This window comes from Melanostigma gelatinosum, assembly GCF_949748355.1.
Source record: "Melanostigma gelatinosum genome assembly, chromosome: 9".
Lineage (NCBI taxonomy): Eukaryota > Metazoa > Chordata > Actinopteri > Perciformes > Zoarcidae > Melanostigma > Melanostigma gelatinosum.
Genome location: NC_136642.1, coordinates 15,392,969 through 15,420,543, shown reverse-complemented (window position 1 = coordinate 15,420,543; position 27,575 = coordinate 15,392,969). Strand labels below are relative to the sequence as shown.

General features: G+C 41.9%; 4 protein-coding genes across 8 annotated transcripts in view; 2 read left to right on the top strand and 2 right to left on the bottom strand.

Moving 5' to 3' along the window:
- The window catches only part of LOC306782214 (focal adhesion kinase 1-like), a gene marked incomplete at its 5' end in the record, with an annotated part of 55,884 nt that extends 53,564 nt beyond the window's left edge, over window positions 1-2,320 (top strand). For all 4 annotated transcript variants that reach the window (XM_079275461.1, XM_079275462.1, XM_079275460.1 and 1 more), the window contains one exon: window positions 106-2,320. In XM_079275461.1, the coding sequence (XP_079131587.1) occupies window positions 106-232 (127 nt within the window). In that variant the 3' untranslated portion in view covers window positions 233-2,320. The remainder of the gene's footprint in view (window positions 1-105) is intronic.
- Window positions 2,321-3,232: 912 nt separating this feature from the next.
- On the bottom strand, window positions 3,233-5,266 carry LOC306782768 (uncharacterized protein; the record flags this gene model as incomplete). The annotated part of the gene is made up of 3 exons (XM_079276207.1): window positions 3,233-3,444; window positions 3,696-3,818; window positions 5,218-5,266. 3 exons carry the CDS (start codon window positions 5,264-5,266, stop codon window positions 3,233-3,235), a joined length of 384 nt encoding a protein of 127 aa, XP_079132333.1.
- Window positions 5,267-7,894: 2,628 nt separating this feature from the next.
- On the bottom strand, window positions 7,895-14,352 carry LOC306782316 (lipid scramblase CLPTM1L-like; the record flags this gene model as incomplete). Its single annotated transcript, XM_079275623.1, has 17 exons — window positions 7,895-9,324; window positions 10,109-10,242; window positions 10,412-10,456; window positions 10,602-10,657; window positions 10,787-10,821; window positions 11,111-11,193; window positions 11,293-11,343; window positions 11,483-11,542; window positions 11,634-11,734; window positions 11,932-12,016; window positions 12,213-12,307; window positions 12,439-12,556; window positions 12,652-12,730; window positions 13,130-13,257; window positions 13,378-13,555; window positions 13,745-13,836; window positions 14,149-14,352. 17 exons carry the CDS (start codon window positions 14,350-14,352, stop codon window positions 9,258-9,260), a joined length of 1,611 nt encoding a protein of 536 aa, XP_079131749.1. The 3' UTR covers window positions 7,895-9,257.
- Window positions 14,353-15,303: 951 nt separating this feature from the next.
- Window positions 15,304-26,506, top strand: mrs2 (magnesium transporter MRS2). Of its 2 annotated transcripts, XM_079275929.1 has the most exons (13): window positions 15,304-15,439; window positions 15,807-16,231; window positions 16,540-16,598; window positions 16,832-16,868; window positions 17,026-17,138; window positions 20,737-20,898; window positions 20,981-21,111; window positions 23,038-23,154; window positions 23,935-24,004; window positions 24,286-24,368; window positions 24,762-24,879; window positions 25,103-25,216; window positions 25,304-26,506. In XM_079275929.1, exons 2-13 carry the CDS (start codon window positions 15,886-15,888, stop codon window positions 25,361-25,363), a joined length of 1,410 nt encoding a protein of 469 aa, XP_079132055.1. In that variant the 5' UTR covers window positions 15,304-15,439; window positions 15,807-15,885; the 3' UTR covers window positions 25,364-26,506. The 2 variants fall into 2 exon arrangements, 1 of the variants encoding a protein (XP_079132055.1); XR_013772275.1 differs by lacking the exon at window positions 24,762-24,879.
- Window positions 26,507-27,575: the final 1,069 nt, after the last annotated feature.

Here is a 27,575-nt window from a genome sequence, read left to right as displayed (position 1 = left end):
ACAAATGGAGGCTTTGATATTGTACTACTCATCTCACTCGCTCATCGACCACCAGTACCAATCTGTATGCGTGATGCGGTGTGTATGTTCCTCGCTTTGTCCCAGTCTCCAGCAGGACTATAAGAAGCAGATGTTGACGGCGGCTCACGCTCTCGCAGTTGATGCCAAAAACCTGCTGGACGTCATCGACCAATCGCGGCTCAAGATGATGTCCCAGTCCCGCCCACACTAGCCCCGCGGACGGCTGAGCTGACCAACGGGAAACTGGTCTTTTATCATCGCTTTGGTTACCGTTTAGCAGTGGAGAATCATGATGTGTAAGCTGACTGCTTTACATCAAAGGAGAAAAACAACGACAACAGCCTGTGAAGAATCGTTAGATGTCGTATCCTTTGGGAGCCGAGGACGCCTCTCCACCACTGTGACTTTCCTAATACAAGAACAGCAACAACACTTCCTGAATCAAGGACCTGGCAGCTTCTCTCTCTTTGGCCTGTAATATAATGACAAGAGGAGGAAAGCCGAAGAGGAAGTGTCGGGATTTTTAGAATATGGGTCTAGACCTCAGATGAGCCGGATTCCTGCGATCCCGGGATTAAAAGGTTTTAAAACCCTCCGAGAAGAAACACTATCATGGGTGTGATTAGATCTGGAACTGTCGACATCAGGTGGATTTGTCTTATCGGGATAACACTCTTAAGCAAAGCCATCAGAACCTGCTCAGACGGTGTTTGATCTGCAACATATCTGCATGAAAGTTCACTGTGGAAATGGACTCAGAAGTCAGCCAGCAGCCATCATCAATACATTTGTTGATATCATGTGTCGTGACCCCTGGATGTGAACTTAATCCCCACATCACCATGGATTCCTTTGAATGGGCAGATCAAACCACATGTTATCGATTCAGCTCTGGTCACGTGCGTTGCTTTGATCGGATTCTTCAGCAAGGACAGTCACAGTAAAGACGGCGTCGGTTTGAAGAAGCAGCCTCTTCCATCCATTCCCGTCTTTCCTCCGTCTCACCGTGTTTTATTTATCGACTCGGAAATTGCCGAGGAGGAGAAGGAGGGAGAGACGGAGGGAGAGACGGGTATTAAAACTGGAGGACAGTCTAGTGCCGGTCTGCTGCCTGAAGAAAGAACACACTTTCCTTGCCTTTTTTCCTCCATTTCACACACTTTTCTTTTGTTTTCACTCTTCCTGTCCTTCGTGAAGTCTTCCTCAACTCCTCTCTGAGCCAGTTTTAAAGACTCCAAATGTGAAGAATCCAACTCTGTCCGGCTAAACACCGCAGACAGGAAACTCCCTTCTCTTTTTAGTTAACCCTTTTATCGGCTGGCTCCATGTTTCTTTGTGTTGGTTCAGCAGTCACAATCTTCTTCCTCTTTACTGAACACTTAGAATACAAGCAGATATTCAATCCCAGCACTGACTCTGATGAGCAAAAACAAAAGAAACGAAGGTGGGTTTTGAGGATTTACTTGGTAAAACTGGATATTTCCTGTTTGTCCCAGAGGAAGAGAAGGACATCATGTCTCAGACTGGTCACTGAGCTTGACTGAGCCTATTTCTGTGAGGACAGTGTGTCGTCTCCTTTCTTTCTCCTCACCTACAGTCCTGATAGCGTCCAGTTGTTCCTCATACAAGACTGGTGTCACGCCTTTAACTGTCCCCTCACCCACCGGTGTCACGAAGTGAATTTATTGGGGAGACAAACAAACCTCACAACTGGAACCTCTGTGCTTTGAGTCCCATTTTTTGTCAGGTGTAACTCTTTAAATATGTCCCTCCAACCAACAGTCCCCAGGGACACACACACACACACACACACACACACACACACACACACATGAAATGTGGAGCCACATGACTGGAGCTTGTCCTGCAGACACAAAACACTGAACTGAAAATGCAGCAGATCACACGTGTCTTTGTTAATTGACCCCACATGGAGTATGACATACTGCTATATGAAATATACTGGTGACTGTACTAGTATAGCATGATATACAGGTATGGAGAAGAGCATATTTGCACTGCACCAAAAAAAAAAAACCTAACTTTTTTTAACCCTATTTAACCCAGATTTGATTTCCAGGTTTATCCAGCAATGAAACTTTCAAATATCTGGGTTTTATAGGGATTAAAGAAAATGTAAAAAACAATCTATTTTATCTTGTCGTTGTGTAAATCGGCTCCTGTTGGTATATTGTAAGCTATACTGGTGTGAATCACTGGTGAATTGTACAGAACTAGTACTAGTAAACACTGGTTTTTATTTTGTCTTCTGGGCTAAATCAGCCATCTTGTCAAATAGGAGGAGAAAAAAATGAAATAAAAAAAATGACGAAAAGGAAATCAGGCTGTCCACTTTTTTTTTTAATCTCTCATAGAGATTTATTTGAAAGCATTACATTTCAGGTTTTATATTATCAAGAGGTTTTTTTAATGTTAATGTTGGCGTGGGGAGGGAAGCTCCCCGCTGTGGTCCATTTTATATCTCTTTTTAATTTCTCTTCGTCAAGTACGACATTTAAGTTCTACAGGGAGTACCGGTAGTTTCTCCTGTAAAGTAATTTCTCTTGTTCTCAAACCATCAACTTCAAAGGAGTTACACAGATTCAAATACACTGTAAAACAAAAATGGTTTATGGTTTCAACGTCTCAATGTTGTATCCGGAATAGAAATTATTTTTTAGTCTTTCAACCAAAGATGAGACTTCATCCCCTGATTGTGTCTGCTGGTGGAGGATTTAAGAGGCAGGTCATACTGCTGCATATATTATGATACACAGACCATCTTAAGTGGTTTCAGGCTGTAGTTTGGACAATCCATTAGAATAATTAAGCACAGTACAGCATGAATCGGATAGTGTTCAAGTTCCTGAGATTTCTCAGGAAGTAAAAGTATGAGAACATTGCTGAACAACTGCATTCAGTGATGGTCAAAGCCATAATACATTATCTATGATGGCTTTTTAAATATAACAATCATCACATCACATCATCACCGCAGGGAGCTCAGGGTCCTGTCAACACGTTTAATGTTAAACTTGTGTACGGTATTGATCAGCATTACACGTGTTTAAAGCACAATCTCAACATAATTTAAGAGCTAAACTGTTTCAACATGATATTACATAACATTTACAGATTTAGAGACATTCATCAAAACACTTTTCTGTACACAGCCGCGGTGTAGCTCCCACAGCTTTTGACAGCACAAACCTCAGTGTGACAGCAGTAATAATACACCTGCAGTCAAAGACAGCAGTACCGCGTGTGTGTGAATGGACTCGGCGCCACTGAAGTTACACAAGTTAAAGCTGTTGCAGCAGTTGGCAGTGTTTCCGTTCCCGTTTGAGTCGACTGAGGAGGCCGAGGCAGCTCCTAAGCACGTGGCCTCACTGGCACACGACTTTGTAATCAATTTGGCAGAGCCTGAACAACACACACACACAAACAGCAGGGTATTGGAGTGAGTCATTTCCTGAGTTAAATACTGTGTTTTGCCACATTTTCATTTTCAGAGGCTGTAAAGTTTAAAGACCCTCCAATAAAACAACAAGACCTATTTTAGAGATACTTTTTAGATTCAAAAAGACATTTTATAGATACTGGATTCTAAAAAAATAGCAGTTCTTTACATTACTGACCAGGGATATGACCTGATATTGTGTTATCATTAATACCTAAAATGTCGACGGTGGTCATGCAGATGTCCAGAGGCGCCTGACATTCCTGGGTGGTGTTGCTGCCGTTGCATATGTCATTGGTGGCAGAAGCACTGCACACATAGCAAATCAGTGACAGCCCTGCAGAGATGAGGAACAAGGCAAAGAAACTGAGAAGAAGATTTGAAGTAAGTTTAAAGATGTGCGATAAGCCAATGCACAATATAAAGTACACAACATGTAGCACGTCCGTTGATGAAAGTTCCATGAAGATCCGTCGGTTCCTGTACGGAGGACTAAGCCAAGAGAGATTCAGCACATCAGAGTTTTGATGATTTTGACATTTTATAGAAGTTACGAGGGAAAAACCTGATCTGTTCTAATACAGTCTTTCCCTTCATTTATTTATTCAGTCACTCATTTTAGGTCATGGTTTAGGTCAAGGTTGGGTCATAATTATTGGTAGTCACAATTATTTTTTTGTGACTTTCACAATTTAGATTTTTCACAGGATGTGAGAATCTTAATGAAGTTGGGACTAAGCTCTCACTGAGTTGTCTGCTTGAGAACATATTTTGAGAATTGATATTTAAAATCATAACAGACTAGAATTGAAATAACTTGTTTTTGCTGTCTTTGTGACATAAATGCAGATACTTCTGAGAATGATGCGCGAACAAATGAAGACAGGGTTGTTCCTTCTCGAACAAGCATCGGGAGTCAAAATGAGGCTTCTGATTGTCTGCTCCCGGATTAAAGCCCCAAATTAAAATGCTAAATCTATAGCAGACTGGGAATTATTAGACATTTTCAATCTGACTATAGAGGAAGAACATTATATGACTCCATAAATGTGTTTGATACACCACACCCCAAACCAGAAAGACAGCTACTCCCAAAGTCAAAACTCCGGCTTGCTTATTTTAAGTATAAGTATTGAAAAGCAGGCTGTACCGTTCCTCCCATTCAGGTTATTGTTCTGCTCTCTTTTGTCACAGTGGTGATGCATCACAATAAAAACAAAATGCACATCGAACATTTAAAATGAACCCAGATGTATTCTGACGGCTAGAAACCCAAAGACTTAAATTAGACAGACCATCGCTAAAACATGTCTTATTTCTGTAGAGCCCATTTTTACAAATCTTGAATTAAACTTTTACGTGAGTTACATATTTCCAATACTATTACAGCCACTGGAACACATGGTGAGGTCTTAGAGACAGGCCTAACCATCTGACACAAGTTAATTATTAATCAATTGTTAAATAAATAAGAAATAGAAAAACCAGCAATCTGTCACAGTGTAAAACATCTTGAAATTGCTACCAGAAACAAACGATTAACAAATGAACATTTAACCGTGGTTAGTTTAACTGAACTATTGAACTCACATTTCTCATTCTAGATCACAACTAAGACAGACACAAGGAAGGGAGCAGTGATTTTAAACTCTCTGATGTTTTTAGCAACACTTAAACTGAAGCCTTTACTGAACCCCCTGCAATACCATGTGTGAGTCTGAGGTTAACTTACATACCTGGTGGGACGAGGAGGGAGAGGAGCACGACACCGAGCAGCATCTTCATGTCGGGTGTCACAGGAGTGTCTGTTCTCCACCTGAACCTGAACCTCTGCTGTCAAACCTGGTGCGCCCTGCCCTGTGAGCGTATGACATTCCAAGATCTCGCCATGGTTTCATAGATACTTGTCCTTTATTTATCTCCTGCCAATTAAAACCACAATGTGGCTCATTGGGTTAGACTGCCTTTCACTGAAACATTGTGTGTCTGACAAATATTTGTTATGTCATGACTCAGTATGTGCAGCTCAACCTATGTTGGAGGGCTTCTTCAAGCCTTGTTGACTTTCTTTTCTTTACTTATATATATATTTACTTACATACTTATATCTAATAATAACCACCATGAGGACATCTGTCGGTGAGGACATCCGTGAGCTCCTCTGCGCAGTCCCTCAGCACACGACCAGGAATGTTGTCAGGTCCCGCAGCCTTGCGGGTATTAATCCTCAGCAGTGTGCTCCTCACACTGGCTGGGGACAGCAACGCCTGTACTTCATCAGGAAGCTCAAGCGAGCAGGAGCCCCCCCCCCCATCATGCTCTCATTCTACCGAGGCGCCACTGAGAGCATCCTCAGCAGCTGCATCACGCTGTGGTTCGGAAGCTGCACCGCCTCCAACCGCAAGAGCCTGCAGCGCATTGTGAACTCTGCCCAGAGGATCATCGGAGTCTCACTCCCTACACTACAGGACATTTACAACACCCGCCTCACCCGCAAAGCACTCGGCATTGCGGGTGACCCCACCCACCCCTCCAACAGCCTCTTCAGCCTCCTGCCTTCAGGGAGAAGGTTCCGCAGTCTCCGTTCGAGCTCTACCCGGCTGAGGAACAGCTTCTTCCACCAGGCGGTCAGGATGCTGAACTCTCTCCCTCCCTCTCTCCTCTCGCTCCCCCTCTCTCCCCCCCTGCCATCTCTCCCCTGACCTCTCTACCCTCCCCCTCACCCACCTTTCCCCACTGCCTCAAATGGAACATACCAGGACATCTACTCCCCCTCACACCCCTTCCCTCATCCAGCACCAGTCACTTTTTCTATTTATTTATTTTAATTTTTTATTCTCTGCTGCTACGAACAAATACCCCCCTCACACACCCTTCCCTCATCCAGCACCAGTCACTTTTTATTCTCTGCTGCTACTTGTTAATCCTTTATCTAGGCCCTTATGTTCTTAACTTTATTCTATTTTATTCTATTATATGTTATATGTTCATGTCTATATTACACTGTGGGACTGCGAGAAACGGCATTTCGAATTTTCTGTATGCATAACACATGTGGAAACTTTGACAATAAAGTGAACTTTGAACTTTGAACTTTGAACTTGAACTTTGAGGAGGAGAGAATGCAGGAATAACAAAAACAGGAATGACATTTTGACATTAAAGTGGTTAAGATCAATGTCTTTTTAAAGCAGTGATTAAATGACAGTGTAAAAAGGGTTGAGTGATGAACCTACGTAAAATGATCACCTGAATCTGCAGCTCCCCTTGGCCTGAAGGAGCATCAGCTCATTGTTTATCTTTCCAAAAACTCCCCAACACTGTTCTAAAGTCAATTTTTCAACTTTCTAGTTCTCTGTCCTGCTGTTATTACAGACTTGTCTTATACCAGTCTTGTTTAGCCCACAAATATCTAGGTCTTATAAGATGTGGTGTTAGTCAGGCCACTAAAACAGACAAAGCTTGCCCTGTATCTGATGTATCTGTTTGCTGACATATTAGCTCAAAATGTAGATGTAAATGCTGTGCTCACAACCTGTTTTTTGCTGCTCTCAAGTGGCCCAAAGAAAGTGTTATTGCAGGTTCAAAAATATACATAAAACATTATGATCATTATTATACATTATTTGTGGAAATGATCTTTCGGCCCATTAGCCAATGACACATATCAAATATAAGGTTCCAGATATGTCTGTAAATGAAGGTGTGATTACGTTTATCAAAGTCACATCCCTCATTTTGTTCACTGCCTTCCACTGGCTGCTGAAATCACTGCAATACTATTACATTTAAAAACCTTTCATCAAAATAAATGAGATCTTGCCTCTTAGAAGTTACAAAACCTTATCTGACCAACCACACCCTCCCTGTCTAATCGTGAACATTGACTGTGATTCACAGATTAAAGTTAAAAACAAAACAAAAAAACAGCATCATGTAAAAGTGTCTCACTAGGTATGTGGAGTCACGTCATCCTCATATCTGTCATTCTGTCCAGTGTTAACAGAGGAATGCACCAGTACACACCCAGCCCACAAGCACCGTCACCCCAAAAACACACTTTTGGTGAATTCTCTGTCAATTAAATGTATTTCCTGACACCAATCCTGAATCTTAATGGGACACATTGAGGATTTTTGTCTCATTCTTATGTAATAAGACACTAAACACACTCACTGCATACATGAAACTTCCTCAATAGAAACCAGGCCAGCAGTTGGCATAACTATGAGTCTGTTGTTGTGTTGACTTGTCTCCTGATCGCACATGATGAAGGTTGATAGAAATACTGGCACGCACACATCAACCCATACACACGGACACAAACATTTCTTTTCCAATTTGCTGACACCTTAAAGCCAGTTACATTTTTATTTTTATTTCATAGTAATAAAAAAAAAACAAGCAGGTTGCATTGCCCAAACAATTAAAAAATATAAATGAATTTTAAAAATCATTTGACGTTCGTAAATTATACTTCAGCTCAAGCAGTTCAGTCAGCAAAGAATGAAAGAATTAGCGCAGAGATCAGCGTAATATGATCACAACAAACGGCTTGATAAAATAGTAACTTTACAGTGTTGTGTTTATGCTTCTGTAGACAAATGTTTCTCATACTATGCGATGCTGAATGAAAAGGGAACAAACCAAAACTTCCAATAAACAGCTACATTGTATGTTGTAAAGTCAAAATGCATTGCAGGCACATGCCATCAGGATATTTGCAGTCAATAGTCTGGTCTCTTCTTATATGTTAACATGGCAAAGTCAATCTTAACAAAATAATTGCACAGTAGTACAGTGGAACTAACTCTATATGTAATACACAAGGGTGACATTAAGGATGACAAAATACAAAAAAATACTTTATCTCATGATGTTCTGGATATGACTAACATTACATTTACACAAGCGGTGACACAGACCTACCTGCAAAACAACCGGATCAGACTCCAGCATAAACCACCTTCAACACAAGTCATTTATTTATTATTTATCCTCGATGAAGAGTAACAAGTGCTTCATGTTGCTGGTCTGATCTTCTCATAACTGTCAGAGGCCATGTTGCACCTTTATGTCTGTCATTACACACTTGTGCTGCAAAGCCATGCAATGTTCAAACCATAGGACATCATTTTACATTCTACTCAGGGTCACAAAGACTCCAAATAAAACAAATATGCTGCGCTGAGTTGGGGTAATTGTGCAAAATAATTTTCATTGGGTGCAACAGTGCGCAACCATAAAAATGATGATGTCTTAGGTTTGAATATTTCAATTTATAGAAGCGTAAAGCTCCATAGAACCTCTTGTGCCTTTATTAGAAGGCCGCTCCAGCTTCATGTAAGTGGCGGAACAAGCACACATTACAGAATATACTGTATGTGTCTAAATCTATATTTAAAAAATAAAGTTTGAACTAAAATTTAAAGGGAAAATTGTGGTTCACGCTTAACAGACAGCCATAAAGAGGAGAATCGAGCAAATGCACATTACGACTGCTGATATGATACTGTCGGTATTCTTCATGTGCAGCAGAGTGTCTGTGGAGTAAAGGGGGAAGCTTCATCGATGCCAAGCAAAAAGCAGCGGCACCGTGAGTGTACAGCAGTGACGAGTCAGACGCAGAACTGCTCATCTTGGGTCAGTTGAAGCTGCCGTGGCGCACACGGCCGAGTGTCCTGCCTGAGGCTCCATTTCACATCTTCAACGTTGTTTTTGTGTGTTTGTGCATTCATCTGTGAAAAAAAGGGGAAGGGGAGGGAATGTGTCCTCCTCATTGAGTCTTTAGTTTCTTGCTTTGGGTCCCAGACTCTCGCCTCCTGGCCTTGTGGGAGTAACGCCTGTTGGAGATATGAGATGAAAGCAGGGTTATAATCACACAACTCCAGACAGAAGTTAATTGGGTGCTGAACAGAAAACACTGAAAACTGTCAGCAGCAGCAAAGAAGGCTTCCCGTACATCTTTACATACAGTATATTTGAAGATGAACAAGCAGGGCTGCAGTCAAGACCCACTTAAGTCAAGTCCAAGACCAGGTCCAGTTGAGTCTGAGTCAAGACCAAGTCCAAAAGTAATCAAGGCCAAATCTAGAGTCTAGAGCAAATCAAGCCCTGTTCAAGAGAGCAATAGGCAATAGTGTCTTTCCAGAGCTAATATATTGATTAAGGAGTGAGGATGGACAGAAATAATCGATCTATAAACAATATTGATCCATCTTCTAACGTCAAACTCATCATTTCATAATGTTTAGGTTTGAGGACCATTACAGGTCTCTACAGGTACGTTAAGGAAGATTGCGTTGGGAAAATTGAATGCAACTGATCCCAAATCAACAGCTGGGAATGACTTGAGCAGTTCTCAGTAGCAACAATTTCGAGTCCAACAAGGCATGAGACCAAGACAAGTGCAAGACTTCAAAAAAAGTGATATTGAGACTGGACTCAAGTACTACATCCCTGTGAGAAAGTTTAAAAAAATATTGGCGTAAATTCTACTTGACACACATCTGCACATTCATTGTGCCATGCAAGGGTTTTGTAGTGTTATCCGATCGGGCCTCTCAACAGATACATACGGTCAAACACTGGAGTGTGTTTTGTTGCATTGTGAGTGGATTGGTTTACCTTCGCTGGTAGAGGTAGAGGAAGAAGAGGAGCTCATCTCTGAAGCAGGAAAGTTGATGAGAGGAGGAGAAGGATCCAGACGAGGACAAAAAGGAGGCACAGGAGCACAGGTCTGAGATCAGCGTGTTCACTCCCTAGAGAGAGGAGAGGAAAAAGACAGAAGAATGAACTCATTCACTGGCAAAGCTGTGTAGACAGAATCAAATAAAAGAAACCACTGAGTCCACTGCAAAATAGAGGAGGAATTTAATACAAAGTTCCTAGAAAAGGTTTGGGAATGCAAATATAATCAGTCACACTCACTCTGTACATCAACACTGTCCCCTGCAGGTGGCTCACAGACTTCAGCTGATCCAGGGAGAGGAGTGGAGAAACACAAAGAGACACCAGAGGACAGTTCAAACAGTAGCTTACAACACTCAAAGTCATTTCATCTCACTCAGCACTATGATCAGATCATTTGGTAATTGATACACTTATAGACGGGACACACCTTGTGGTTGATGAAGAGCTGTGGGGCCATAGACAGGAAGCCAAAGGCATACACTCCTGAGAGGAGAGGCACAGCGTCAATGTGGCACGTTGGTGGTTCATATTAAAGTAGCTTCATTAAATGAGGAAAACTGACCAGATTTCAATGAAGTACAATGAACCGATGAATCGCATCGATCAACTCACCAGTCACTAGAGTGTTCACCAACCAGTAGTAGTAACTGTCAATACAATACAAATGAATGTTAATATCTAACGAAGTAGCTGCTACGTCTGTGTACATTATGAAAAGTTTAGGCAATAGTTTAAAACCAAAAAAGCATCTTACTTTTATTCAAGAAATACTCAGGTCTGATCTGAATCTGACTGCTTAAAACACTTCAGTACAGTAGGGGGAGATGAACCAAGATGTAACCAGGAAAGAGTTTGTGTTGAAATGTTACAAGCAGACTCCACAAACGGGTGTATGACATCTGTTGGCAACATTTAAAGCTGCGTGGCAAAGCTCACCTCTTTTGGCGTAAGTAGGCCAGTGAGAAAATAGCTCCGCTGATACACAGAGGATAGACCAAGTAGGACAAGTATCTGGACGCCTGGAGAGAAAACCACACACACACAATATTAACAATCAAACAAAGCCTGCAGCAGAGTATAAACTCAAGCGATTTAACGTTTGAGGAAAAAGATCATACCTGTGTGTCGTACTCTACTGTCTTTCTTTCTTCCTCGTCCAGCTTAATTACCTACACAGTAACAGTAGATTAGAAAGAAATGTATTGATTATTTGCATCAGGGCTGGAAGCAACAGTCCAGCTAAGCTAAAAGACAGCGAAGTTATTTCAACCACAACGAATAATACCACTCGACCGGCACCATACTCACATGCAGCTTGGAGCTTTTCCATTGAAACTGGATCTTAAACACGGTAAACACCTTCCATACCTGGCGATATGACAGGTTAGTGAGTTAAAACTCTCTGCTGTGATCTTTATTTTAGCATTTCTGTTGGGAGGAGGCCGGTTGTGCTAAATACCTCGACACATGCTCCCAATCCAACAGGAAGCAGCACCAGCAGACTGGTCTCCTCTAGCAGATGGAGGAAGATCAGCAACGTGCTGAGACTACGCCACAGAACTACAAACGGAGAGGGGAGAGACCAAAGGAGCAGTTAGTACCCAACTTCAACCGTGTTCCAGCCACTGTGCTACGTCATTTACAGCAAAACTATAATCTAATGTTGCCGGCAAGCCCTCCTATGTTGACTCTTCGACAAAAACGTAGCAAACTAATATAGAAAAGTCGAGCTTGCTTAATTGAGTTTAATTCTTTACCTGACTTCCTGGACATTCCCGCCATGCTCTTCTTTTTTCTCCATGAGCTGAAGTCATTTTTAAGAGCCAAGAATTCACAGATGAGCTGTAGAAAACCAAAGATGTGGAGAGGAAACATATACTTTTAACTTTGCAATGCTTAACTTGCAATATGCCTGAGTTGCCATGCAATGTTTCAGCTAGAGACTAGGATTCATTACATAATTCATGCGATATCTACCAGCAGGTGGATTCTAATGTGTGTACAGTATGGCATTGTTTGTGGTGTTGTGTAATCTTACTTGCAGAGCTGTGATGAGTGCAGTCAACACTAACAGGTAGAGGTTGGAGCCCACCAACGTTTCTTTAATTTCATCTATGTTCTCCTCTGTGAAGCCTAGATAAACACCAAGATGCAGTATCAAAGGATTTGGTTGAGTTCAATCTCCTGCCCATGTGATATGAAAAGCCAAAAGCTGAACTGTGTAGTGGGTTTTGTATTATACATCTGTTCTCGTATTAGCTCACCAAACTGTCGCAGGGAATAAACCACGTCCTGCAGATGCACCCAGAACCTGAACCCCCTTAAGGAGATTCCCTCGTAGGACACAGTCAGAGGGAGCTGAACAGTGCTGCTGCTGATCGCCTATGAATGTATGGACAGATGGATGTAAGGTCATTTCATCCACAGCCCAGTATTTATTAGACGAGGTCTAAACTTTGTGTGTGAACTTGTCCTACCAGGAGGTCTCTGACTCTGAAGCTGAGCTCGTTCACCAGCAGCAGAGGGAGGTAGATCATGTGTTGGCCTTCCTGAGAGCTACAAGGAGAAAAGGGAACACAGTTTAATCTAGAGACGATGGCCCGGGGCACCTTCCTTATTTACAGCCAGGGGGAGGTGAACAAATATACACATGCGTGCATTTATATAGCCAGAGACAGGATTTGTGTTTGCTTTACGATCTAGATTTGCTTAGATTCGATAAACAGTCAAACTCCCACTCACAAGTGTTTTACAGAGTCGCAATCATGCAGCAATTCAATGTACGGTAAATTTACCTCCCAAAGACTCTGACAGTTATTCAAATAAACTAAAGATCACTGGCTGAAAGCTTTCCTCGCTCCAGCACTGGAGTATACTGATGAGAAGCAACAATAATGCGGGAGTCAGCAGCACTCTGACACCTGCTTTGGCCTGCAGAGGGCTCATGTGACTTACACTCTCATGTAGCGCCTCACATCACTAGGAAGCCCCGCTTTGTTGAAGGTGAAGTCCTCTGACATCACAGTGATTGACAGGTGAGGCCTCCAGTGGGATACAGTATTCTCTGATCTGGGACTGGACCTCTAATGGAGCCACAAAAACAGCGTTTTTGCAGCAAGGCCGCATGTCTAAGTCTCGCTGTAAAGGTGACACGGTAATGGTGGCGGTAATATGACTGTGACGGATATTGAATTACATTTTACCTTCTGCATGTCTCTCTGCCCCTCTGTGTGTGTGGGAGTGATGTAGGTGGTGAGCTGAGCTGCGTAGTGAACTTCTCTGATGTCCTCCAGAGGGGAAACACCGGCTTTGTGAACGTACACGACCGCAAACAGAGTGCCATTAGCCCGAGTCTGCTCTGGCAGAGAGACATTCACCTGCCTATAGAGAGAGAGGGAGACAATAAGTTAAAAACAGCCAGGCAGAGTTGCACGAATACGCTTTTGTCTCTCTTAATAAAGAGATATATTGTAAAAAACAAAATAGCATGCGGACACAGTTCCAGTTCCTGTTGTGGTCGTAAACAAGCACTGAGCAGGAAGTCTTCTGATGGATCAACAACAAGCCCACCTCTCAAATGTAGAGTGTGGGTCAAACGGGTCTATTTTCACAGCGAGGTGGAGTTGGCTGTTGTCTGGCACGAGGCAGGTGAAGACACTCATCTGGATCAAACAAAAGAGAAGAAGAGAAGAGGTTCAAAGCAGTCTCCTCGTGTCAGAAAAAGCACTGGGTCCAAAATGACATTCTGCAGAAAAAAAAGGAGAATAAAAATAAAAACCTGGCTGTGTCCCAAATATATGTAGACCTGCATGTTGAAATTTCCTTTTAATGGTTCAACCTGACAAACACGGCAGGCCTATGCAGCAGTGTCTTGAGCCAGATCTTACATAAATTAAGTTTTTGGTAGGCTATACCCTTGATTTGTCCGTTTGCTCTCAAGATGAAGGAATAAAGAAACAGAGGCCTGTGCTAACCTGTATCCGGGCTCTTGCTGTCAGGTAGGAGGTGATGCAGTGCTCGTCTGTGCTTCCATCGCAGGGCTTAGTGTTGAGGAAGCCGTGCAGCAGCCAGGCGGTGTGGAGCAGGTACACCACAAAGACCCCGAGCAGCATCTTACCGATGGAGCTCCTATTGCTGCTGCTGCTGTCCGCGGGCTTCGACTGACACGATGGGAACATGGCAGCTATTAATGCAACAGCAACAGAAAAATGAAATAGAAAAATGAAATAAAAAAATGGACGTGGTCCGGTTTGAGGACGGAGCTGTTTATAATCGCATTCAGCGTCAGCACAATCGAATCCCCAAGCTTCCTCCCTGCCACAGCATCCTTCCGGTTATCTGAGATGCTGATGCTGATGCCGCTCGCGCTGTTCTGGGACCACGTCTCGCGAAGCCAGAGCCATCAGCCGACGCTGTAGTTTGTTCCACAAAAGTCCCCAAAAAATACCGCTAAACACGTAAATAATATCCACAGTAGCACCTAGTCTTTCTGCGATGTTGTCTCTGTTATTGAGAGGAACAACTTTGCTGAGGGTCAGACAGACGGGTCACTATGAGCAGGCTGTACACACATTCATTTTATAAAACGTATATTTGTTTAGCTGATTCCGGTATTTCTCAGTGTATTTACATGTAGGCCAACAAAATAGATAAAGGATCTGTATTTCACTGTCAAAATTGTATTCATGGCCAGCAGAGAGGGCTTCTAAATACCACTTAGATACACAAAATAGATTAGATTACATAGATTACATAAAATGCGTTCATGGTCATTTTCGACAGGCTAAATAATTGTAGAAGTTGTATTATTATATAGAAATAGAGACACAGTTCTGAAACAGCTCGTTAAGTTGTAATCAATAGACTAAATCATAAGAAAACAATTGGCAGATTTATCAATATTGAGAATCATTAGTTGCAGTGAATCAAACTTTTGAGTTTGATAATAATGTTGACTTGTATTTCATAAATCTATCGTTCCATCTCATCATTTTGATTTTGACCTACCAAGAGTATCTTTTTATTTATACCATCCATATAACTTTTCATAATTTGTTTTTAATAGTCCAAGTGATGTACCTCTCTCGAGACGATCTTTGGCAGCCGGGTCGTTGTCGTCGCCGCGGTGCATTGTGGTCCCGTGCAGTGCTCTTGCTTCTTGCCCTCTTCTTGGCTACTTTCTTCCATCATGCTAATTTGGACGACTTTCTGGGGACTCAACACAACGTAACGCGTCAGTTCAGCAAATTCTGTAGTTATCAACAGGTAACTGACGTGTGTTACGTGTGTCTTCGCTTTCTGTCACGAATGTAAACGAAGCCCTGATACCAGCAGCTAACAGGTTACTAGCATTAAGTTACTAACACGCTGCATAGCTCTCTAGAAACTTAAAGATAACTAAGACCACACACAGTACGAGTAACATTACAGGAGGCTACGTGAATAATATACTTGCTCAAACTGTCGTCCTGCTACCTGCGGATACGGACTGTCTGGTCTCATAAACAACCTATGCTCCATGAACCAGATCACACAGGATTTACACACACACACACACACACACACACACACACACACACACACACACATCTTTTATCCCAACCTGTTCTCCCCTCTGTCTTTGTTTATGCAGGCTGCTGCCCTCCTTTTCTCCACCTCCTTTGCTTGCTGATGGATGTGTTGTGATCACCTTGCTGCAGTAGTGTCTGTCTATGGAGATGAAACTACACAGGTTGCTGCTAGCTGGCTGTATGAACTGCACCAGGATATATCCTCCATTAGGTGGGAACTTTTATCTAAAGCGCCTTTTCAGCTCTGTCGTTATTTCCTCCTCGAGAACGAGTGGGACGCGAACCGCCATCCTCTGCAGTGCTAACAGAGTCCTACACCCACTGAAATGCTCTGTGCCACTTCATGGGAACAGAAAACTGGGATTGTGCAGCAGGAGTTCAGATGCGGTCTGCGGTCAAACACTGTCGAGATGTCAACCCAGAAGATGTCATCAGTCTGCTGCAGGGAGACAGGAACACCTGCTGCAACGAGCTGCACCGTGGCCCGGTAAGAAGAGTTAGTGTGCATGCAACAGGTGACGTGTTTGAGATTATGCTGCTCTTGTATAAGTCCCTTTTGACCGTCTTCCATTCGTTGATAGCTAAACATCACTTTGTCTTGAGCGCAGTACTTTATTATTATATATTCAATACATGTCTTCATTATAACCTGTCTCATAAATTGACAGGCCAGATGTTATCGACTGATATTAGCTTCCAACAATTGCATATTTAAATTATGTTCATTGCTGTGGTCCTAGATGAAGCATGTTGCTTTGCATGTGGTTTAACTTTCTTTCACTTTTCTCTGAACAGTGTCCTTCATCCGCTACAGAGTGACGGACGTCTCCAGTATGTCTCCAGCCTTTGTGGTGGTAAGAGATGCAGGCCAGTGGTTACTGAACAGTCGTTACTACTATTGTCGTAGCATGCACTGAACGTCAAGATGCTTTTGGAGAAACTGATGCTACAGGCTGTTGGATTTAACATCTTCTCAACACCCACCAATCCACTGTCATACATTTGATGTGTTGAGATACATTAAAACTGTTGTTAGTCTGTGATTGCTAGAGATACGTGATCAGTTTCTTGTTTATTTATTTCACAGATGAATTTTGACCGAGAGGGAAATGTGACATCATTTGGTAAGTGTTAGAAAATAAATCTAATTCATCTTTGATTAACTTGCCTGCCTATTATTACCTGTTTTGAACTCACAAAAATATAAGAAACAAAAGTATTCTCTCATGACTATATTCTAACACCCTTCCTCTGCTCCTCTTCTTTCCTGTTCTCTGTCAGAGAAGAAGAAAACGGAGCTTTGCCAGGAGCTAAGTCTGCAGGCCAGAGACCTTCGCTTTCAGCACAGTACCAGCATAATCGCTAGAAACAACTGCATCATCATACGGATGGCGGTATGCTCACTTCCTCTTTTATCGTCTTCGATCGGGCTGTTGATTCCGAAACATTTTGTCACCATAAGTATAACTTTTATTTCATGGCCAGCAATATGCTGATAGTTCTGCAGAAAACAAAATATGAATTTAATAATAATAACAATAATATATATATATTTTTTAAAAGATACGTTTTGAGAAGTGATTTAGTCGATGTCGCTGATTCTTCAAGCCTCAGACCCTCAGGCAGGGAGTTCCAGAGCTGAAGGGCCTTGACTGCCAAGACCTGGTCCCCTTAAGTCTTGAGCTGGATCTCAGGAATAGCTGCAAAAAACCCTGCCTGAGGATCTGAGGCCACGCCCCTTTTATAGGGGAGCAGCAGTTCAGCAAGTAGCTCGGCACTAAACCATGAAATGCTTCAAAGGGGATTAGACCATCTTCAAGTCAATGGTAAACATTGAAGAGAGGCTAACACATCTAAATCAACTTCTCCTGCTGATGGAGACCTCATGACATCAAACACTCCTTCTTCCACAATTCTTTAGCCTGCACCTCAGTCGACGGTCCTCCAGAGGGCGTGCTGAAGAAGGTGTAGTAGAAGAAGAAATAGTCTTTATGACTCATCAGTTCACAGAATCCATTAGTTTCTCCTGGTTGAGGCCCATCATCTTTGGCCCCCACCACGGTCACGGAGAGGTAGTCACACTAATGGTCACACTTGATAGTTTGTGTACTACTGTGTAGTTTAGTGGCATTGTGATACTCCTAGTAACAGGAAGACATATATGTTTTTGCTCTGTTCATGAACAAACTTCCATTTTAACAGAAATTAGTTTTGAAATCAGAAATATAAAAACAGTAAGTGTCTGAGGCAGAATACATTTAAATAGTAATTTAAAGAGTTCCTTTCTTTAGGTGACTTTATTAAAATACTTTTGAAGGGGGAGGTTCAGAAAAGGACTTCATCATTTGAGCCATTTTTAATGCTAAAAGCAGCAAGCAGGAGTTGTGATGTAACAGAAATCCAGAAAGCACCAGATGTGTTGTCTTCTAAGTGTTTATAACTTCATTTTATTTGTTTCATTCCATAACACCGTGTATTTGCTGGCTACGTCCCAAATATATGTAGACTCCTCATGTAAATCACGGTACTTGTATTCTGTTTCATGCAACTTAATACTTGTAATCCACCACATTTTTGTACTTTTTGTACAAAAGTCACTGATCAGATTACAATTGTGCATACGCTGTCTATCAGTGAAAGCCGGTCTGTCTCTGCCCGACACTCCACACTCTGCTGACAACTGCCCAATCAAAAGGGGGAGTCCTCACAGGTCCGGCCTGCGTATGGTCGCTCACATTTACATACTCCGCACTGACACATCCCTCTATGGTCACACAGCTTCTGGTTCTTTGACAAACAGGAAGCGCTTTCCATGGTGCAGTGGCAGTCTTCACCGGTCCAGTCGTCATCACACCAGCACCGTCCACACTCGCACCGCCCATGGCCTCCACATATTCTGTTCGATTAAAAAAAATGGTGTCTTTTTAAATGTACATCTGTTTCTGTATTAAGTAGAATCTAAAGGGAAGACGTATCGTACCTGCCGTTGTGGTAAGGACAGTCAAAGTTGCTGCACTGGCAGTATTGTCCGCTGTATCTTTCTTCCGGGATCATTCGCGCATGGCACATGCAGAATCCCTCCTCGCATTTTCCCCTACCGCTGCACACGGGGGCCTTCGGGCCTGAGCGACAGGAGTCTTCATTTCGTGAAGGAAATGAGTCGGTGTCTCTCTGGCACTGTTGTCCAGTGTAAGGCATGCGACACTCACACTGGCCACACACCAGAGCCCCGTGGCCTCCGCAGCCGGGGCTGTTTTCCTCGCGGTTTCTTGTGCAGTCACACTGACCTGTGCAGACACACAGTTTAATCTTTTCTTTTGTTTGTGTTTTATTTTTATGTACAAGCTATTTGTCACTTTATAGCAGCACACTGACTATTTAAGTACAATTTGGTAGATGACTCGTGACCTCATTATCCAAAATAGTGATTTTCTGTTTCTGTGTTCTTTTTTTAGCCATATATGGACAGTAGCATGCTTCTGAAGTTATACTCACACTCCAGCGTTATCTCTAACTTCACACTCAGTGCAAAGCCTCTGGGTGTGATGTGGACAGGCCAGGGCCCGGTCCTGTTCTGGGTTAAGTCGTCCCTCTCACTGGGACACTGGGCCGCCTCCACGGTCACCTCGAGAGAAAAAAAAAAGCTTTATAAATCGAATCATTTGTATTTCACAATGTCCTTAAAATGTCTTAATTTTGCTGACCTGTACGACCAGAGGGTTTTCATTCATGATGTTACTGAATGTGATGTTGACTCCGGCTGGCACAGGGCTTGTGTCCATGGTCAGCTCTGTGATAGGCTGCTCTGTGATAGGCTGGTCTGTAGGCATGGCGATAGTGAGGGGGAAGGACTGGCTCACACCCGGCCTCAAACGAAGGGAGACCTCCCGGGGCTGGAGGGACAGGGCCTTGGCATTCGCTGGTCCGGTGCTGCCGAATAAGAGCATCACCGAAGTCATCGTGGTCTTGCCTACTGTAAAGAGTTCTGCAGTGCTTCTTAAAACCTGTCTACTTACCTGCTGTCATTTTTGACAACCTGCACCGTGCCCTGAGGGTTATACATGTCACTTTGACGACAGCCCGCTCGCCGCAGCCCCTTCAACGTATGACAGCGGGTGTTGGAGTGAGGGCCAGTGCACCAAGCACACGCCGGGCCAGACTGAATGCACTCGTCGCAGTTGTTGGCAGATGTGAGACACTGTTGTTGTCGTCGTTGTTTTGCCCAGCTGGGACACAACGCAACAAGCAGCAGGCAGAGATATCCGAGCAGCTTCACAGACATCCTGCAGTTAGAATAAAGCAGCGGGATGTACCTGAAAGTAGTAACTTACTCTATGTCGTCCATAAATAGGTATTAGAAATATAATGAAGGAATAAAGGAAAAATAATAGTTATATATGTTTTAATAGGGACACTTTTAGTAGTTAAATTACTAAAAATCTATTTGTATATCTGTTAAAGTAGACTTTATACTCAAAGAGAAACAAAAAACGAACTTTAGCAGGACTGTAATTAATAATTAACTGATGTAACAAGAGGCCGATTTACTGATCTTATTCCTGTATTTTGCCTCTTTTTTTAAATCTGACAGCGTGATTCGTTTTTCTCTAGTCCTGCAGTTGATAATGTGCTGAATAGCTTATAAAACAGTGTTGGTACGTTACCTGGCGTACTGAATGACTTCTCTACTGTAGCCGCGTCTCGGAGCTACTTACCTCTGCACACTGTGACCCACTGACGAGCTTCGGTCATATATTGACTCGCTGCCGGATGCAGATTCTGGTCACTCGTCCTGATTGGTGCGGCTGTTAAGTATCTGACTGTGTCTCTAGAGAACAAACACAGAAGTGCTTTGCTCGTGCGTCAGAGTTTTTCAGGTCAATCACTGCAAATACTTAAAAGATCAGAGTCCACTATTGGGACTGCAGTCCACATGATTGTTTTCTAAAGAGGCTAAACCCCCCCCCCCCCGGTCCTTCTGTTCCTCCACAGTCTTTGAAAGCCATCGTCACCCCACAGGCCCTGTTGGTGTTGGATTTCCGTGGTTTGGGATTGGAGCGTTGGTTGGTACTGGATCTGGCCCCTCAGCTCGCAGCACAGTCGCACTCTCTGCCCTTCGAGTTCAGAGCACTGGAGGCCATCCTGCAGCACAAGGTGAAGGCATGTTCTGCCTGTGGATTGAGGGCATACGCGAGGCTGCGTTCCAATGTGTGTCCTCATGTGTTTGTCCCGATAGGTCAACACGCTACGAGCTCGGCTGAATGATGTCGAACCAGTCATGTTGGACACATTGGAATCCCTGGTGGATCCTAAAATCCTTTCCGCCGATAGAAGTAAACTACATGTACTGCTGCAGAACAGCAAGAGGTAAAGCATGCAACCACATACGTTGCCCTGATATCAGCATCAAGGTTCAATGCATTTCTAAATTGGGGGTGTGAGCAGGGGCGGACTGGGGGAAAAAAGTGGCCCGGGAGTTACTGTCAGACCGGCCCACTCAATACACGGCGCGCTGCCCACTCAATAGTCTATATCTATTACATATAGTTTATATCTCAAAGACCTCAGAGTTTCTTTTAATACTTAGCATAAAAAACACAATGTAGATAATTTATTGACCCTAGGGTCAATAAATTATCTACACAGAGAAAATAAAAAAATTAAAAGAGAAAATAAAAAATAATAAAAACTAAAATAAAAACGTAAAACATATTTTAAGAGCAGGTCTAGGACATGGGTTTACTTTTACACAAACCCCTCAGGAGAGCGGTTTCAGTAGAGTGTTGCTTACGATTAAAGGAAGCTATAACTGCTTATTTTGCCAACCTAATCTCTTCTTCAAAGAGAAATCCCAAGATTCTGTTTGACACAATTAAGAGAATTGTTTCACCGTCTGTCTCCACTTTACCATGCTATTCTGTTGACGATTGCAACAAATTCCTTATCTATTTTATTGATAAGGTAACAGGTATTAGGTCTGGCATTCAGCCTGGGATCTGTTCATCTACTTGTAGCTCCTCGCAATCTCCTGCTGTTCTGGACTCTTTCCAGCCTATCAGCCTTCAAGACCTGATGGATTTAATTAACAAAACAAAGCCATCAACTTGCCCTCTGGATATAATTCCATCCTCTCTATTTAAGAACGTTCTGCTAACTATTGGCCCTGCAGTAACATCTATTGTCAATTCCTAATTGTCTACAGGAATTGTCCCTTCCTATTTCAAAACATGCCACTATCCAGCCCATATTAAAGAAACCTAACTTAGATCCAGCTTTTCCCATGAACTACAGGCCCATATCAAAACTGCCTTTCTTGTCCAAACTTTTAGAGAAAGTGGTGGCCAAACAACTTACTGCTGCACTGGAGAGGCACAACATGTACGACAAGTTCCAGTCTGGGTTTCGTAAGCAACACTCTACTGAAACCGCTCTCCTGAGGGGTTTGTGTAAAAGTAAACCCATGTCCTAGACCTGCTCTTAAAATATGTTTTACGTTTTTATTTTAGTTTTTATTATTTTTTATTTTCTCTTTTAATTTTTTTATTTTCTCTGTGTATATAATTTATTGACCCTAGGGTCAATAAATTATCTACATTGTGTTTTTTATGCTTTTAAATGTCTGCTCTGTTAAGCACTTTGTGATACTACTGTCTGTGAAAAGCGCTATAGAAATTCATTCTTTCATTCAATACATGGCATGTATTTCGCCGGTCTACGGCGGACATTCGCACCTCCGCCGGCCCCGCCCCGACCGGCGCCCGGCACGACCGCACGGCGCAGACCGCGGTTATGGAGAAAAGTTTTTAAAAGCACCGTAGTGTCCAGCCGTGCTATGGCGTCCTCGGATCGCGAGGAGTAGTATAATGTCAGTTTATACTGTTGATACAGTTTTCACTGATTATTGACTTTCGGTATCAGAGTAAATTGAACGTGTTCTGTGAAGCATATAATAGAGTCGGGGCCGGCGATGTCAGAGACCGGCCCAAACCCCGTCGGCCTACCGGGGATTCCCCCGGTATCCCCGATGGCCAGTCCGCCCCTGGGTGTGAGGAACTGGGTCAGCCTCTCCGGGACTCTACTGGTTTTCACCAGTCAATCAAAAAAGTCCCCAAAAAAACCTGTTAATGATTTTTAATGACTTTTAATAAGCTTCAATAATCATTTGTGGCATGGCCCAAGACTCAGGTCTCACACTATTAACACTATCACCCTGTCTAGCATCTCCGCGTTTATCTTCTCTGAAAATGTCTACTGTTTGTCCGTCTCCCCCCTTGACTTTTGTTCCTCTCACAGTTTATCAGAGTTGGAGACTGACATTAAAGTCTTTAAGGATACCCTGCTGAAGATTTTGGATGAGGACGAGATCGTTGAAGAACTCTGTCTCACCAAGTGGACAGACCCAAGAGTTTTGTAAGTTACGCACTCACAAACACTTCTATGAATGCTGAAAGGCAGTTCTCTTAAAAGCCCAAGTTAGTGGCTGCAGCAAAAGATAAGAAAGGAAAATACTTTTTTAATCCTCAAGGTGTCTAAGTCAATTTTTTCTCCGCCTCAAACAGTGTTTTTCTGTTCCATTGGCTGGGGTTAGGACTTTGGTTTGGTTACGGTCAGGAGTAGCAGATATAACTGGTTGGGGTTAGTTCAAGGTTTGGGTTCAGGTTCACACATGTTTTGTTTCAGCTGTATGTGTATAAATGCAAATTAACCTATTTTTTCCCTTCAAATACATTCTTTTCTGATCTTATTGAAACCCAACATGTAAAAAACAATGCAAGTTATAACCTTTCCCTTTGCCAAAAATATAGACTTAAACATGTAATAATGATGGTGATTATAAAGCATTGATATTACACAATTACACAAAAAATATTTCATGCTTTGTACTTTGTGTGCATGAACAAACTTTTTTTTGCTTGGATATATATATATATATATATGTATATATATATATTCATATATATGTATATTTTCTATGTTTTCTACGCACATAGTGCTTTAATGTTGAAAGAGCCCCACCAGTCCAGTCCAATGGCACTTTGCTGTGGCTGAAAACGGTATTGCATCTCATTTCAGATGTAGATGTGCAGAGCCATTTAAAAATGTAAATAAATCCCCACACGTATTTGAACAACTACCAGGCAGTCTTTTAGTCATGTGTGTTAACCTACATGCCCTTTGTTGCCTTCACAGTGAGGAGAGCAGTTTGGGTATCGACCATGCTGAGGAGATGGAACTGTTACTGGAGAATTACTATATGCAGGTAATTGAATGTTTAATGTCAAAATAGTTCTCTTTTCCATCCGTTATATGACATAATGAAGATTAAATAATAAACTCACTATAATGCACGCTCAGTAATGAAATAATCTAACTTAATATTCACTTTTTCAATAATCTGAACTGTCCTAGCGTTTGTACTTGTGGTGTTGAGACATTTTACTCATTTGATATCAAAAAGCACAGGCACACAAAGTTAAAGGTCATCTTCATGTTATGCACAGTGGTGGTTGTTGTTGAGTGTCCACAAACTGCTCGATACAGGCCGAGGAGCTGGGGAACAAGACCAGAGAGCTGAAAGGGCTGATAGACGACTCTGAGAGTGTCATCTTCATCAATCTGGACAGGTACACACACACACGTTTTCTTACCGTTTGCAGTATTTTGTTAGAAACTGCTTTGGTAATAACAAATAATATTGGAACTTTACAATGTCTACAGATAAAATCTCTTTTTCCACACATTTTTGCACAAAACAAAATGTTGCGCCGTGTATTTTATCCCTTATCGCCGACATAAACGGCATGTTAGGAAGTGATCTTTTAGTTGCCGGTATGAACATGAAGAATGCTTACGAAAATCAGAAAACTGTCACAGCGTGCATAAGGGCACCTGACTATTGTTTTGAGACAGACATGAAACATTGTGAACCTTTAAAACTCTAAGCTGACCCCTTGAAGACACATTCTTAGTCCCCTTGAATGAATGCTGGCTCTACATGTGCCGTCTGTTTATTCCAGCCATCGTAACGTGATGATGCGCCTGAGTCTGCAACTGGCGATGGGTTCCTTCTCCCTTTCCTTATTCGGTCTGATAGGGGTGGCATTTGGAATGAATCTGGAGTCGTCCTTTGAAGAAGTGAGGCAGCTTCTTGCTAAAGAATGATGTCACATCTGGACCTTGTTTTCCATTTACAACTCAAATAAGACGTTTTGTCTTGCCTGTCTTAACTTCATATTGTTGTTATCTTTTGTGTTTTGGACTGTTCATGACCATTGTGTTCCATGTGTCTGTATGTGCACACGGCACCTTTTGTGTGTTTGTACCCACGTGTACTCACACTGTTTGTGTTTATTACCAGGACCCTCGCATTTTCTGGCTGGTAACAGGCTTCATGTTCTTGGGCAGCGGGCTGATATGGAGACGACTGCTGTCATTTCTGGGACGACATCTAGAGCCTTCAGTACCCCCGCTTGTAAATCTCACACACACACACACACGCCAGATGAAGGTGTGGTTTAAGATCAAGTCTTAAGTGTCATTTCTCCTGTTTGTGATACAGATCCCCCAAATTTGGAAGAGAAGTCTGAAAGCATCCGACATCAAGACAGGAGTCAGATGATGTTCTCCCTCCAGTCTGTAAAATGCAACAGACCTCCTACAGACTCTGCAGCTTTAGGGATGATTGTTTTATCACCCTGGACCTCCTGAATTCTATAAAACGGCCTCATTGTTTTAGGCCTTTTAGACCTCTTCTGTTCCCCTACATTTCTGGTACTATGTTGCCAGTATTCCAGATACTTGATTAGATGTCTTCATATCTAATTATATGAGTATTGCTCTGTCATCTGTGGTTTTAGAGCAGTGGCTGGATGGCTTGGCGAGTGGCAGCATTGGAACTGAAACGGATAACAACCCAACTACTGATGACGACCGGACATGCACTTGATAATCTCATATCTGCTGCGATTGTCAACATAACGGATGAGAATCAGCGACACACGGGTCACATTTTCAGGCACAAGGTCTGAGCAGCATGTATGTTTTTAAAAAAACATATTGCCAGTTTTGATTTGATATCGTGTCTCACTTTGTGACTGTGAGTGTCTCCAAATGACATTTGATCAAAAATGAAAGGGTGTGAACACACGGGGAACTTTAAAGTTATTGACTTTATCCTGTTCCGATTTACATGAACGCTATGAGTCAAGATGTTAAAGGCTGAAGCGCATTACACACATTGACAGCACATAACTTATTTCTGACCTGGGATTCAAGATCCATTCAAGAAGTCGCCAAATACTTCAGAGTGCTCTTGAGAAGATTAGCAGGGCAGGGGAGCAGATCAAGCATATCTCAATGTTCCTGTCATCTTAGCTTATTAGAAAAAAAGTGTTTTATTTAACCTTTTTGTCTGAAGTGGTCGAAGCTGATCTGGCTTCATTGTCGGGGGTCACAAGTCTAAAATGTTGGAAAGCGCATCCTAATAGTACTTGTTTTAATAACAAACCGGGCTAAATCCTTCCCCTTTTGACTTGTGTATCTGCATTATATTCAATGCAGAAAAAATATTCAGCGTTCTTGGAATTTGTCACTTTTCTTCACCACATTGACTCACAGTTGATCTAATTTGGCTTTTCTGACATGGAAAACAACAACTCTTCGATGCCAAACTCGAATTACAAAAAATACAAATATAACATAGGCACCTCTGTAGCAGTTAAATCTTTGACATTAATTTCTAGAAGTGTCAAAAATCCTAATTTCATCCCCTGAAGAAGTTTTAATATAATAAATGATTTTAATCACTGTGAACATGTCTTTTCTTCGTATATATTTATTGAGAGATGTGGACTTTTTGATGAAGAGTGTAATAGAAATAAGGAAGTTGGTGGATGACTTCAACGACAGCAAAGCAAAGGGACATTTTCTCTCATTCATATATATATATATATATTATATATATATATTATATATATATATATATTTATATTATATATATATATATATATATATATAATATATATATATATATAATATAATATATATATATAATTATATATAATATATATATATATAATTATATATATATCCACATACCAAAAGATAAAGAGAACTTCCTTCATGGTAAATTCCTCTGGTACAAAGAAAACTAGAAATATTCAGTCTTCTATATTTTAGCTTCATGTGTGAGGTCTGACTCAGGTGGCATATGTTGTACTGTGCTGTCATAACTATTCTTCTGCACTAGAGGGAGTCATCTCTGCAGTTTAAAGCTCACTTCATGAGCTGAAGCTAGTCTACACGCTGCAGTGGTAGCACACGTTGGTCAGTGTCTTATCTCAAATATAAAGGGAGTAAAACGAAACCGTATGGGATACAAAAACATTTATTTCATTCTCTGTCCTCAAAAGTTACACTGAAATAAAACACTGCCACTCATGAGTAGAAATGTATGATTTTGTTTACCTCTGAGCTATAACATACTGCACTTAATGCTATATGGAAGCCAGTGCCGACAGCGTTATTTAGTAAGCTATCAAAAGCTACTTGTTTACCATTTTATTTTAGGAGTTTTGGGAACCTTTATTATCTTTTTAAAGATAAACTGCTGTACTTTGTGCTTTGCAGTGTTGTTAGTATTTGTTTCCTTAACACAGAGGGGCCCATTAAGTATGTTCAGATTCACCAAAAACACCAATCAGCACCATCCTTTTGAGATGGTGTTGATTGATAGTTTCTCATACAACATAGGAAACATGAGTCCAACACTTCTTAGTGCTTACTGACATTCAATTTAATTTAAAATGGTGTGAATTAATATTATTTATTGC

What these genes read in the sequence shown, in the direction of transcription:
- mrs2 (XM_079275929.1), top strand. Translation starts at nt 15,886, where the DNA reads ATGGAGATGAAACTACACAGGTTGCTGCTAGCTGGCTGTATGAACTGC. An exon ending in TGGACAGACCCAAGAGTTTT is followed by an intron (nt 23,155 to 23,934) that starts GTAAGTTACGCA and finishes TTGCCTTCACAG; the next exon opens with TGAGGAGAGCAGTTTGGGTA. An exon ending in TGGAGAATTACTATATGCAG is followed by an intron (nt 24,005 to 24,285) that starts GTAATTGAATGT and finishes TGCTCGATACAG; the next exon opens with GCCGAGGAGCTGGGGAACAA.